The following is a 15,149-nucleotide window of genomic DNA, read 5'->3' on the forward strand; positions in this document are numbered from 1 at the left end:
ATGGGGTCAGGTAGCGTGAAGGGAAAAAAATAGCAGACTAAGAAATGCCTTTACCCATCCTCACCCAATGGGGGGCAAGGTGACAGGCATACCCGCACACACATTTACCCTGGACGTTTACCTATTCCTGGTTTACAAGTCCCTCTGCTGTCAGGGCTGGGAACTTTTGTAGCACCTGCCCACTTTTGTGTGTCGCTGTCGCACCACAGCAGGAACTGGGACCTTTATGCTAAATAACAATGGGAGGTGCAGAAAGTTCGTAGGTTAAACTTTACACATTATTTCATACAAAACTACAGCGTCACACCAAAACAATGGAGGATAAAGTCATTTAATTAGTTATTTGTTAGTTTTTGGGGGGATCGATTGCGATCAAAACAGGACACAGCCTTTTATTTATGATTTACTTTTATTGCCCATGACATGTTCATGATTCTTGTGAAATCTGGCCAGCAGATCGATCTTTAGTTTTCCACTTAATAAAAAAAAGATGCTATGTTATCCCACTAATAAACGCTAGCAAGTTTCACCAGCGATATTAGACAAGTATATTGGTTAGTGAACAAATTTTCCGATGAAGAATTTTGGAGAAGCAAGCAAAAAAAATTTACAAAAATAATCCCATCTGCTCAGTTTTCACTCCGCCACATCTCTCTTTCTGCACATCCATGTAACTACCATGTTAGCACTGGTGCTTGCTGTCAAGCCAGTCAGCAACTTTATCACTGTAAGTGCTGTCTCAGTAGTTCATGTTTAAAGAAAAAGTACATAGTCTGGAGTAGGTACTAAAAAAGGGTTTCGGAACTGTCTCCGAGGATCTACAATCAGGCCAGGTTCCTGCGGTGTAAACACGACAAAACTCCCTGGTTCCGGAAAAAGGTTCTGGTTCTGGCAGTGTCAAAATGCCTATTAATCTGGTAGAAGGCTTTGTGCTTTAGATGGGAAAGAGGTAACTGCCTAAAACTTCAGACGAAATCGAGGGAACTGGCACAGTTCCAGTGTACTGCCTGTACAGTGTCCCGAAGGCAAACATTTTAATTTGTTCTGATCCCACCCGCTGTCCACGATTGGCTGACATAAATGTGATGCCGTGGTCTTGGTCAGCAGGACTAATTATTCAGTTACTAGCATGCTTCACACTGCACTGCACTTTAAATAGTGTATCTTGATATGTGCACTCGTGCATTTCTGTTTATAGTAATGCCTTAAATGTGTAATTTTTTCCGTGGAATGCTTGTTTCTTTGGTGTGTGACTGTGAGTGTCATTTAAATTGTTGGGTTCCCTGTCTGTACCACTGCTAGTATTAAACCAGTAGTTTACTGTTAATGAAGAGAGCAACTTCCATTTTAAAAGAGCTGTCATCTCCTTTATTAAAACGACTCCTGCACTTCTCACAATACAATTATTTGTGCTCTAAATGTGGCTCTGCTGCACTGAAAACATTGTGTGCCTTCTGGGGTTGTGGCGTGACATAGAATGAACAAGGAGGTAACGGCGTTTTAAGTATGCGACAGATTGTTCTGGCCGACACGGTGCGTTTTTGTCCAAATGCCATTTGACGTGTAGCTCCAGCTTAAGGCCCCTCTGCCTGTCTGTGGCTTGCAAAGCCATTTCCAGGGTTCTTGTGGTACTTCTGATTTCTGCTGGAAGTGACTTAGACATCATAGTATTTCTGCCTTGCTGTGTTTCTGTGACCCTGCACGTCCCTCTTTGGTCTCTGAAGTTGTGATACTGAGAATAATACTTTGCTAGATTTTCAGATAAGACCAAATCTCCTGAACCTTAAGGACTTGTGGGAAAAGAGATGAGGGCCCCCCCACAGTGTTCCTGTGTGTCCGTCAGTCCTTTCTTATGGGGGGGGAGAGTGCCACTCTAAGCTGAATGCCCAGTCAGGCATCTTTAGTCAGTCTGTCGCCTGAGGACTCGGCCTTGGTTGGGCTCTTTAAGTGCCGTACTTTCCCCTCAGTTTCTCGGTAAGCTTTTAGCAGTATGATTTTACTTGCTGGAGCATCTTTGTTACTTTCATGTATAACATCATTCACCAGCCTGACAAAAATGATTTATGTTGCCTCCAAAAGTAAAAAAAAAAATAAAAACCAACACAATAAAACATAACTCTGCAGAATAGGGAGAGAGTAGCTTTCACACAGGTTTTAGCTGTCAGGAGGTATTAAACAAGGAGTGTTTAATTCATTGGTTAACTGAAGCTGTAAGATGGTTTGTTTTCCCTTTTTCTCCAGGAGATTTCATCAGACAGCTATGGAAGCATGGGCCAGACCTCGGTCACCGCTGGGAAGCCCAATGAGGACTTGGGTCTCACACAGGAGGACAGACCCTCCAGCCTACCGGTGAGAGCAGTCAGTCACCCCTCTAGACCATCCTCCCTGTGAGACAGATCATTTAATCCCCTCGAGAGACACGTCTCTTTGTGAAAATGATTGCAACTACCCCACACCTCCCACCCGTTTGAGAGACACCATACTCCTCATGAAAATGACTGGCCTTCCCTTCCCATAAAGACACGCCTCCTTTTCAAAATGATTGGCCTTCCCTCCCCTTTGAGGGACACACCTCCTCATGAAGGTGATTGGCTTGTCTATCCCAGAGATTCACATCTTTGTGAAAATGATTCCCCACCCCTCCCCAAGAGACACGCAGTCTTGTGGAAATGATTGGTCACTGCCCCTCATGAGAGAGATTGTTGCAGCTCCCTGTGGGACACTCTCCCATGAGATCAGTCGTTACACTTAGGTATACACTGTGTGGCCCCCCGTGGCCCCGTCGTCACTGCCTGTGTAAGCCCAGCACGTCACTGTGTGCTGAGCAGGCTCTGGCGTCCCCGAGGCCATGCAGGCTGTGGGTGTCTCTCGGTGTTATTCAGCATCCGGGAGAGAGTCGCTCACTCCTCATATGGTCTTGCCAGGTTTTTACAGGGACTTTCTTTGCCAGTCAACCAATATTTAATTTCATCTTCGCTCTATGGTCACTGAATTCATGTTGAGAAGGGCTGGGGGGGGCACGGGGGTGGAAAAAGCATGCAGTGAAACAGATGAGTAAGCACTCCAGTGGGTGGGCAAGCCTCTGCAGCAGCATCCCCTTGTGCTGCAAGCCCTGCTGCCACACTCGTTCCAAGAGCTGGCATCGCGGGATTGGACGACAGGCGACTCACTTGAGACAGCCGCTGGCCAATCAGAGGGCTTATTTTTTAGTATGTTCCTCTCTTGGTCAGGCCAATGAAACATGGAGCCATTTTTGGCTTTTTCCATGGGTATTGGCTGGGTGTAACCATTAAGGCTTTTAGGCAGCCTTTTCATTCTATAGAAGTTTAGATGTTTTAAGTGCTGCCACTAAGCGCTGGTTTAGAATACATGCCATCCCTTACCTTATGATCTGGAAAAAATATGAGTTGATGTGAAATTTAACAGAGGTTTGTTGTGGTGTCAAGTTTTACTGTGCTGGAGTGCTCAGGGAAATTTTGATAAGCTATGTTTCTTTAATTTGATTATGGAATTATTATTGATCATTAGTTTTTTCTGTGTCTGTATTTTTTGTACCACTTCTGGCTGAGTGTGTGTGTGTGTCTGTGTGTGTGTCTGCTTGTCCGGCTGCTGATCAGGCTCTTGATGGGACGTTGACTCCCCCCCCCCACACACACCTCCTTCCAGCCCTGACAGCTTCGCTTTTGCATTCACTGTGCCGTAGCGTGCTGGAGCTGCCTGCTCTCACAGCGCCCCCATCGCCTCCACTTGTTGGATCCTTCCTCCTCAGTCTTCCAGCTTTGTGTGCATGTTCCCGATCTCAGCCACCTGGAATCGCGCGGTGTCTGCGTGAGCCTCAGCGGGTCAGTTAGCTGGCTGCTGGCTGATGTGCTCGGGGAGTCTGTTCTCTGAAGGCTGGCCCCAGCTTGGAGGACATGGGGGGGCTCTGGTGCTGCCTGAGGCCAGCAGTACTGGGTGCAGTTTGGACCCCGTCAAATGTTTGAGGTCCTGTATTTATGGTCCTGCTCAGTGCTGCCTGTGGTTCCTCTTTTCAGCCGGGGGGTGGGGGGGGGTGGGGTGGCCACACCCCATGATGCTACTGGTGGCACTTATGGCAGCTTCTTCAGACCCATATTTGATGCATCATCTCCAGGAGGAAACTCACTGCTACTTTCCCTCTCTTTTCTTTCTTAAACCTCCCCTATGTAATGCCGCTATCAGCCGCCACCCAAGGCTTAGCAGCCCCCCCTGACTCTCAAGTAGATGTCTTGAATTACCTTTTGTATGACCTGAAGTATGACACTGCGAGCATTACCATGATGGGGAGTAAATGACCTCGGGTGAAAAGTAGAAAATCTGTGGGGAGCCTAATCTGGTGACCATCATTATCATCATTATCATCATCATCTTTATGCTCGTGGCACCACTTTTTTGTGTTTTGCTCTAAATTATGTCCTTACATTGAATTATGTGCCTGTTTATGGATGTAGACCCACATTTTGTTTAATACGGAATATTTATACCTACCAATAATACTTAAAAATAAATTTACCTGAATGTTATGTAGTGCTATTCTTGCTGCTACAATGTCCAAATATTATGATTCTTATATTTGTTATATTTATATCTTACTGTTGGGGACCATGAATCTCAAAAATTGGGTTGCTTTGTATCTCGGCGCCGGTTGAAGGACGTATTCTGATCCGAGTCCCGCACCCAGGGGCCATTCATCTGCCAGAACTGGGTGATGTGCTGTCTTCAGACGAGACCTTTGACTGAGGCGCTGAACACGCTAGGAGCTTGCCAATGCCGCGGCCGACCCAAAGCTAGAGTGAGCCCGCATCCGGAAGATGCACTGCAGCCTGCTGCTGTAGACATTTTTCCCTCCATTTTTACTCATTGGATCTTCCTCTTATTCATTTATTTAAGAGTCTCGCCAAGCATAGACGACGAGGGGTAACGGATGGTCTGGCTCTGACATGCCCGATAGTCTAAAATTAGAGCCTCCTTTATTTCGTTTTTTGTCGGAGCCTGAGGCCCTGAATCTGTGCCCCCCTGGGCGGTAACATCAGAGCCCTTTATCAGCCGCAGGGCGCTGCTGCACCTCTCCGTATAACAAAGGGGAACGGCCTGTGTTTGAGGCTTGGTGTTGGCAGGTCTGCTGGTTGGGCTTGCTTACTAATGTAGAGAAGGATTTTAGCTTTTGCTGCTAGTTCTAGAGGCCTTTGATTTGGACAGTGTCAATGTTTTTGACTAGTTTGTTCCATGTCTATGCCTTTCATGTTCATAAGCTGGTGCCGCCATCTTTAGCTAACCACAGTGCCTTTAATGGTATGTGTCCAGGTTTATGTCTGCAAGGAGTGGTGATCTGTTCACTTATTTTGGGCTACCCTAGACCAGTGATTGCCAGCCCATGGGTCACTACCCACATTTGGGTTGTGGCAAGTTCTTAAAGCGTCTTGAGGCAGTTTTGGAAATGTATGCATTTTTAAAATACCAAAACCTTATGCTGATCCACGATCATATTTCCCAGTGCCAATTCTAGAATTAACCTATTTAAATGGTTCTTGGGTCTGCAAATGCTTAGTGCAAAACTAATGAACACTCAACCAATCCATGAAGCCAAACCACAGATGCTTAATTTAAAATTCATAGGCACACCCAATCAGATTTCTGCGATAGGCATTGATTGGTGTAAATTGCAGTGTGCACTGCGTTAATTTTAAACCTATACTTAATATAGGGCTGTGACAGAGCTGGCATGGTGGAAAATTGGGTCTTGGTACAAATAAGGTTGAGAACCTTTGCCCTAGACAATCTTGAAGAGGTTTCTCTGAGAAATTCCCCTAGTCATGAGTAGTTGGCCAGATCACACTGCATCCTTCTCCAAGGTTTCTGTCCACACAGCTGTCGCGTAGCACATTGTCCTCCTTAGAAAAGCGCAGAAACAACACATGAGATCGTACATCTCAGAGGGGAAAAGCTCTGCGGTGCCGTACACGCAGTCTCATATGAAATTAAAGTGTTATGTGTCATAATGATATATTTCACGGCACACGCTGACTCTGAAAATACATCACGGAGTGTCATAAATTATCCAGCAGCCTTTTCTCGTTCACGCTCACTGGCGTCGCCATCCAGCAGTGACAACATTTTGCGCAAAGTATCCATCATTGAGTGTGATTTAGCGGCAGTCGTTTATTGGGATTCATTTGGATCCAGTTGTCTTGCTAACGACAATAAATACGCGGCCCTTAATAAGGCACTGGGCTTCCTCTGCCTGAAGCAAAGCCCGCAAATCCTAGCATACTCAATTTTAAAATGATACATTTTTAATTACACATCTCACCTTGAGCGCTTGTGTTCTGGCTTTGCTATCGTCAGCACTCAGGAACAGATGGAGTGTCTAAAATTGGCCTGATTTTAAGCGTTTGTAAATCTGTAGATCGCCAGGGCGGTATCTTCTGCCGGTCCTAATGGGTCCGGTTGCTGTGCGTCCACCTCTTTGGTGTCAGTGGGTGAGGTTCTGAACGCTCCATTTGTGGTTTCCTCCCCTGTGTCCCTGATGATTTATTTGCCCTCAGGTTCTGAGCTGTGGGGTATCCTAAAAGGGTGGCTGTGGGTGTACTGCTTTAGTGGACAGGGTGAATGTTCTCTATTGGTGGGACAGGGTGGATGTTCTCTATTGGTGGGACAGGGTGGATGTTCTCTATTGGTGGGACAGGGTGGATGTTCTCTATTGGTGGGACACTGTGGATGTTCTCTATTGGTGGGACACTGGATGTTCTCTATTGGTGGGACAGTGTGGATGTTCTCTATTGGTGGGACAGGGTGGATGTTCTCTATTGGTGGGACAGGGTGGATGTTCTCTATTGGTGGGACAGGGTGGATGTTCTCTATTGGTGGGACAGGGTGGATGTTCTCTATTGGTGGGACAGGGTGGATGTTCTCTATTGGTGGGACAGGGTGGATGTTCTCTATTGGTGGGACAGGGTGGATGTTCTCTATTGGTGGGACAGGATTTCTCAGGATTGGCTAAGACAGCAGCCATCTCGTTACCCTTTGTCAAATGCTCTTGTCAGCTAGACTTGGGGAAAATCTGTAGCCTTAACCTCACATAACATGTCTATTGCCTTAGTAGAAGCTTTTCTGTTAAATTATGAAGTCAGCAGTTTTTCCTTGTGTATGTGAATCTTTCATGTTTAATTTTAGTCCCCTTTGAAAACGGTTGTGATGTATACAATAGGTGGTTCTCTTGGGCATGAAAATTTTTGGTTTTGGGCAATTCAACAGAACTTTTTTTAAACTTGTCCACAACATGCAGCCTTCTGCTGCCCTGTGTGTGTGCTGCAGGCTGCAGAGGAGATGCGATCGCATGCTGGCAGCGCTGGTGGTACCGGCTCCTCCATGCTGCCTTTGCTGCCATTCAGCATGTCTGAATAACGCTCCAAGCAGTGCATCTTGCTCAGCTCGGGCTGGCTGTTGCTGGCTGACGCATGTGAGAACTCCGTGAAGTGGAACTCACCACTCTTGCTGCCTCTTCTCAAGTGCAGCGGTGGGTCTAAGCTTCGCCCTTTTACGGTCGTGTGTCCGTTTTGGGTCGGTAGCTTTAGCAGTATGTGGCTGAGATGCTGCTCAGTGCTGCGGGAATCATGGGGCTCTGCCACTGTGACAGCAACTTCAGCACAAGCTGAGGGCCCGTGGGCAGCTCACTGCACCAGTACATTCAGACTCTGATCAAAATAACTGTCAAACGAGGTTCCAGTTACTTCTCACTTCATAGACTTCTGGGAGTGATACCAGGAGAAATGACGATAAACAGCTTAGGAATCTTCTGCAATTTCTCCTCTGCCATTTTCTTCCTCTTAATGCCTCCTTTGACATGCGGGTGACTCGCTATAAAGGCCCTCCCCAGGCACAGCACTGCTTGTATATAGTGAAAAGCACCCTGGGAATCATTCCTCCCCAAGTTGGTGATGTTGGTCTCTGTTGTCTCTCCTTGGTTCTTTTCCGTGGAAATTAATTGAGGTTCTCACAAAAAGACTATGACTCCAGAATCCTAGAACTGTAGGTGACCTCATCGCAGCCTCCACCACGCTCACCTGATCCGTGATGATGTTGCCCCAAAACATGATCCTGGAATGGGAGCCCCCCCCCCCCCCCCCCCGGTCTCTGTGGTGTTTGCCCAAGTTCTGGTGTTGTTCCTTTGGTACACAGTCTTGAGCTAAAGCCATAAAAGCCCCAAATTTTACCCATTAAATAAAACAGTGAAATCTTTCAAATCTAAATTTGCCCTTGGGGTAAATGGCCGTTTCCTTTTGAAAGACAATAATAGTCTCCCTCTGAACAGCCATTTGCAGAAATAGGGCTCATTCATCCGGCTCAGCGGGAAATAGTCCAATCGGTGGCATATGCCGTAGAAAACTGAGATTTTCGGTAAAAAGGAGAATTCCTGCCCGCCTTTCCCGTTTGGCATCCCCCCCCCCCCCCCACCCATTTTTCATGATCCTCTTTCTTTCTCCATGGCTTCATGCAGCAGTTGCACGCATCTTTTCCTGCACCATCCCCCCCCCCCCCCCAGACCTCCTCCTGAACCTTTCCAAGCCTCTGCTTCACCACCCAGGAGAACAGCAGCAAAGGTCAACCTCTCCTGACATTTTCTATTCCAATCGATTAGCCCCCACCCCCACCCCCAACCCACCTCTTATTGAGCACCTTCTGTGCTGATTGGTCGGCACATCACACTATATAGTCCGTGTTAGCCGCTCAGGCAACTGTCTATAATGAAACCTTTCTGATTTTCAGTTTGCCCGCTCCTCTTTAAACGTGACATGTGGCTGGGTCCTCTTGGTCACCATTATGCAGCTGCATCAAGTCTGGCTCTCAGACTCTGTACGAAGACCCCCTGCTCCATTTTACTTTTTGCGGTGTCTCGTGCTGTTACTTCTTCCTTTTTGCCGTCCTTGTGCAGTTGGAAAGTAGTGGCCATGTGTTCCATGTGTTCTATGTGTTCCATGTGTTCTCTAAAACACTCTAGAAAGCGTCTGTCTCCTCAGCCTCTTATCGGACCTTTTCCGTCTCATGGGACAATGGCAGTGGAATCTTGGTGCCATCATGAAGTGGATTGTAGTGGGGGGGCTAATTTTGCCCTTGCCTGTCCATTGTTCCCAAACCACTGTGAGTGTCCGACATGTACTACAACGATTTTGTTTTGACCGACCAGTCGTGTATGATGCTATGATAGCAGTCCTGTGACTGTTTAGCGAGGGACAGCTGAGCAGCGGCAGGCAAGTGACAGGAGGAGAGCTGGGTGCTGATTGGCTCCCACTGCTTGTGTGTGTTCTTACATTTGTCATGGAAAGCAAACAGTTGTGTAGGGATCGCTTAATTTTGGCTGTTGATAACATTGTGGTGGTGGACACAGATATGGACATGGGGCAGAAACTGCCAGATCCATCCTAAAGCACATGGTGGCTGTTGTACCTCTGAGCACAGCACGTAGCATGAACTGTTGTGGGAAGATACTGAGCTCAGAAACTGTAAATGAGTCATCTAAGTTACAATAATATCACAGTGCAGGGATAACAGTAGTAGTAGTAATCTTCATACGCTTTCTTTGACTGTCCATTGACGGTTGTTCTTGTTTTTCATTCCCATAATGCACTTCACTGACTTTCACACTCACAGGTTTTATATAATTGTAATTCTGCCTTGGTCTTTACCCTAGAGAGAGATTTATTATTGCTTGCCTGTAGCATTTCATTGTTTGTAAGAAAAAATGTATTTGTTATAATATACCTTATCGAAAAGGGAGGCTGCAGTGGCGAGTCCGGCTTTTATTTATTTAATCTAAAAATCAGTTTAAAAAGACAATAACAAATGTGAGGCTGGATTCATAAGGGTAATTGGGGTGTTTTTCTGAGAGGAATAATGAGATTTGAGTAGGTTTTCATTGTTCTTTTTTTTTTTTTTTTTTTTTTTTGCCATTTTCCTTTTTTTCTATAATTAAATGCATTTTTTTGCCCCCTCTGACTCTGACCTTCCTGTGCCTTCGGCTGGAGATCCTTTCTGCAGACTCCTCCAGACGACAGTAGCCTTTTCTCTCTTCTGCTCCTTCCATTCATAATTTATTTCATAATTTGCTGGCATGGATGTGCACTCTGTTGCTAATGCAGGTCCAGGAAGGCCCAACTCCCCAAGCCCACTCTTATTATGATAAGTACATTCATGCCTGGTGCCTCTGCATGCCTCCACCTCCCTCCATGTGCCTCTACACACATTGATATCCCTCTATGTGGCTCTGCATGCCTCCACATCCCTCCGTATGCCTCTACGCATCTGCACATTCCTCCATGTACCCCTCCACGCCTCCGCGTTCCTCCCTGTACTTCTGCATGCCTTCATGTTCCTCCACATTCCTCCATGTACCTCCACTTAACTCTACATGCCTTGACACGCCTCCATGTCCCTCTGTGTGCCTCTATGCGCCTCCACGTCCCTCTGTGTGCCTCTATGCACCTCCACGTCCCTATTTGTGCCTGTATGCGTCTCCATGTCCCTTTGTGTGCCTCTATGCGCCTCCACGTCCCTCTGTGTGCCTCTATGCGCCTCCACGTCCCTATTTGTGCCTGTATGCGTCTCCATGTCCCTTTGTGTGCCTCTATGCGCCTCCACGTCCCTCTGTGTGCCTCTATGCGCCTCCACGTCCCTATTTGTGCCTGTATGCGTCTCCATGTCCCTTTGTGTGCCTTGTCCCTTTGTGTGCCTCTATGCACCTCCATGTTCCTCTGTGTGCCTCTATGCACCTCCATGTCCCTTTGTGTGCCTCTATGCACCTCCATGTCCCTCTGTGTGCCTCTATGCGCCTCCATGTCCCTTTGTGTGCCTCTATGCACCTCTATGTCCCTTTGTGTGCCTCTATGCACCTCTATGTCCCTCTGTGTGCCTCTATGCACCTCTATGTCCCTCTGTGTGCCTCTATGCACCTCTATGCCCCTCTGTGTGCCTCTATGCACCTCTATGCCCCTCTGTGTGCCTCTATGCACCTCCATGTCCCTCTGTGTGCCTCTATGCACCTCCATGTCCCTCTGTGTGCCTCCATGTCCCTCTGTGTGCCTCCATGTCCCTCTGTGTGCCTCTATGCACCTCCATGTCCCTCTGTGTGCCTCTATGCACCTCCACGTCCCTATTTGTGCCTGTATGCGTCTCCATGTCCCTTTGTGTGCCTCTATGCGCCTCCACGTCCCTCTGTGTGCCTCTATGCGCCTCCACGTCCCTATTTGTGCCTGTATGCGTCTCCATGTCCCTTTGTGTGCCTCTATGCGCCTCCACGTCCCTCTGTGTGCCTCTATGCGCCTCCACGTCCCTATTTGTGCCTGTATGCGTCTCCATGTCCCTTTGTGTGCCTCTATGCACCTCCATGTTCCTCTGTGTGCCTCTATGCACCTCCATGTCCCTTTGTGTGCCTCTATGCACCTCCATGTCCCTCTGTGTGCCTCTATGCGCCTCCATGTCCCTTTGTGTGCCTCTATGCACCTCTATGTCCCTTTGTGTGCCTCTATGCACCTCTATGTCCCTTTGTGTGCTTCTATGCACCTCTATGTCCCTCTGTGTGCCTCTATGCACCTCTATGTCCCTCTGTGTGCCTCTATGCACCTCTATGCCCCTCTGTGTGCCTCTATGCACCTCTATGCCCCTCTGTGTGCCTCTATGCACCTCCATGTCCCTCTGTGTGCCTCTATGCACCTCCATGTCCCTCTGTGTGCCTCCATGTCCCTCTGTGTGCCTCCATGTCCCTCTGTGTGCCTCTATGCACCTCCATGTCCCTCTGTGTGCCTCTATGCACCTCCATGTCCCTCTGTGTGCCTCTATGCACCTCTATGTCCCTCTGTGTGCCTCTATGCGCCTCCACATTCCTCTGTGTGCCTCTACATGCCTCCACCTCCTTCCACATGCCTCTGCATCCCTCCAGATCCCTCTTATGTGCCCTCCCTCTCATGCCGTGCAGGTTCCGGTATGTGCCTGTAGGTACCTCTGCAATCCTCTATATGCCCCCACGTGCCTTTTTGTGACTCCACATTCCTCGGTGTACCTCTGTATTTCTCAGCATCACTCCAGCTCCTAACTTTGCCTGTCCTTACCTTATTATATACTCTTATACACTCTACTCTTGCTGCAGTGAACCTCTTTGTGCTTGTTGAGTGCATGACACTGGCAGTGTGTGCTACCATATTTTTGTGAGGACAACCTAGAGGGTCTATTCTGGAAAAGAAGTTATGGGATCATTTTACTTAGCGAGCATTTTATTTTTGAGTTTTTTTGTGGCTAGGCATCATAAACAGAAGTTAAATGCCAGTCAACAGGAAATCTCCACAAAGATATAAATGAGTGTCTTTGTGCTCATGTACATGTGGTTAGTGGTAATGTGAATTCTGGATTGTACCGTTACTGTTATTGATTGTATAAATGCAGCACTTATTGAATGGCTATGGAAATAATGGAAGCATTCCACCAGGTCACCAGGGGGTGCCATTTGTGTTATGGTTCAAGTATACAAGCCCGGGAAATTCTTCTTCAGCATGTTTCTTGAAGCAATATACAGGTCCCTAGAAACAGCAAAGCAGGCTACATTCAGAGAAGGCATAAATGTGGGGGTAGAGCTGACCAGGTGAGGGGGACAGGGTAGGGGGCAGGCAGCAGGGAACAGCAGAGATCATGCACCCCCCCCCCCCACCAGGGCATTCAGTCAACAGACACTTTTGTCTAAACTGAAGTACAAGTGAGGCTGAGAGTGCCTTACAAGCATATAGCTGGCAGGCAGACAAGTAGGCATAAGTGCAGCTCGACTGAGCTTCCAGTGAGTGACCAGTAACAAGCGTAAGAGCGTTCTGACAAAGAGAGCCCTGTAAAACACAGCAGAATCAGTATCAGAGAAGCCAAATAAATACCAGGAGGAAGTCAGAGTGCAAAATACAAGAATACAAGAACAGACCATCCAAGGCTGATAAGCCATTTCAGCAGTGTGGTGTGTGAAGGGGGGGGTCTATGGTAGGATAAGGTTAGGGCCTTAGATGCATGTATGACGTTATGACATGTGACTTTCTTTGAACGGCAGGAGTGGGCTGGTGGGCTGGGGTGAATGTGGTCAGGTCAGGCATCAGATGTGAGATGGGGTGGGGCTGGGTCATTATAACGAGCCTCTGTGGGGCTGATGTCATCCCTTTTTAGATCATATACAATGTCCTCCACAATTATTGGCACCCCCTGTAAAGATCTGTAAGAAGGGTTAGGAAAAAAATCCACCTTTTGGTGAAGTAGCTTCATGTCATACTGAAAAAATGAGAAAAATCTAACCTTTCATCGAAATATATTTAATCAAAGAAGAACAAATCCTTCAGAAAAGTATTTTTGTAAAAAAAATTTATTTCTTGATGACATTTATTTTCCTTTGATTCTTTTTTTTCCCAATGAAAAGTTTTTCTCATTTTTTCAGTGTGACATGAAGCTACTTCACCAAAAGGTAGATTTTTTTCTACAGATCCTTACAAGGGGTTGCGGAGGGCACTGTATGTATGTTTGCCCATATGAGCATGCATGCATACAAACATGCATACATGCATACATGCATATACACACACTCATATAAATATATAAAAATGGATGGAATGGTGCAGATATGTTTGTGTGTAAATTTATATATATACAGTATTTGTGTATGTGTATATAAACTTGCAGGCATACATTTTTCACTCAATGCAACAATGCAAACATTTGTCACACGAACACATCTGCTGCATCAGTGTATCCAAACACATTCACATTCCTCTCTCCCAGTGGTGTTTGAGGGGTTAAAGACAGATATTTGTATGATGGATAGAAGGAAGCAGCCCGGGGGGTGGGGTGGGGTGGGGATGGTGGCGGTGAAGTGGGGGGGTGGGGGCGTGGGGAGCGAGGCGATGATTAAAGGGGCTGTGAATGTTCAGAGCCCAGGCCCAGCTTCTGAAGCCGAATCCTCGCTCTGATAAATAAAGCATCACTGCAGAGGGGTGGGCTCTGGATTTTAAAAAAGTGAGAGATGGGAAATGAGGAAGGTGGGGGCTGAGGGCCATGCTGCCGGTCGGCTAAAGCGTCCAAGATGGCAGCTTCTTTTCTTTTTAATTTAATTTCTTATTTATCTGCCTGCCTGTGTACTCTGCCCCCCCCCCCCCACGGCCGGTTTCCCCAGAACACACCTATGTTGATGGTTCAGCCACTCCACTGACGTCTCTGTGCAACCCCTCTAGTGACCCCAGGCTCCCCTGAAATGACGATGGGCACGACCAGCACCGGGGGGGCTGAGCGCAGCTACGGCCATCCTGCTGGGACTGGCAGAAACGGGGATACGTACGTGTGTGTGAGAGGGTTCGTGATCACTCTCTGGGAGTGGGGGGGGGGGGGGGGCAGTGGGTGTTCATAACGGCTGAGTTCTTAACCGTCCATCTTCCTCCATGCCCCCCGGCCTTTGATCAGTGACCATTTCTTATAGCCGCTGATTAAACAGCGGTGGCGCCTGCTAACTGTGCTGCAGAAGCAGGTGATGCACTCGCTCGCTTTGTCCTTTCTGGGTCTTCTGCCTGATGTGTGAATCATATAACTGCTTTTGGGTTAAGAATCTCTTTCAGGGTGGGGCTGGGAGGTTATAATACAGAGCAATCTGTGTCTGCAGTTATACATTGTGGTTTGGGTCCTCTCTGTCGGATTGTATTAGCCAGTGTTATCTGTGTTGGGAGCAACCAGTGGGTACGTGCTTACGGCGTTTTTGGCTTCGCTGGTCGGTGGGCACGTGCTTATGATGCGTTTGGCCTCTGTGCCCGGTGGGCATATGCTTACGGTGCCTTTGGCCTCGGTAGCTTGTGGGCACTCGTTTACTGCGTGTTTGGCCTCAATGGCCAGTGGGTATGCTCTTATGGTGTATTTGGTCGCATTGGCCAGTGGGCACGTTCCTATGCCATGTTTGGCCTTGGTGCCTGGTGGGCTCACTCTTATGGCGCATTTGGCCTCAGTGGCCAGTGGGCATGATCTTATGGTGCGTTTGACCTTGGTGCCCAGTGGGCATGTTCTTGCAGTGCGTTTGGCCTCAGTAGTGACTTTTCAGAAGATTCGGTGAAATACCACAGTTTTTAAAAATATTT

The 15,149-nt window shown here is 47.6% G+C and overlaps 1 protein-coding gene across 5 annotated transcripts in view; it reads left to right on the top strand.

Annotated features, from left to right (window-relative positions):
• LOC111851203 (AT-rich interactive domain-containing protein 1B-like) overlaps positions 1 to 15,149 on the top strand; it is an 84,025-nt gene that overhangs the window by 36,324 nt on the left and 32,552 nt on the right. For all 5 annotated transcript variants that reach the window (XM_072703114.1, XM_072703116.1, XM_072703115.1 and 2 more), the window contains one exon: positions 2,242 to 2,349. In XM_072703114.1, the coding sequence (XP_072559215.1) occupies positions 2,242 to 2,349 (108 nt within the window). The remainder of the gene's footprint in view (positions 1 to 2,241; positions 2,350 to 15,149) is intronic.

This window comes from Paramormyrops kingsleyae, chromosome 19, assembly GCF_048594095.1.
Source record: "Paramormyrops kingsleyae isolate MSU_618 chromosome 19, PKINGS_0.4, whole genome shotgun sequence".
NCBI lineage: Eukaryota > Metazoa > Chordata > Actinopteri > Osteoglossiformes > Mormyridae > Paramormyrops > Paramormyrops kingsleyae.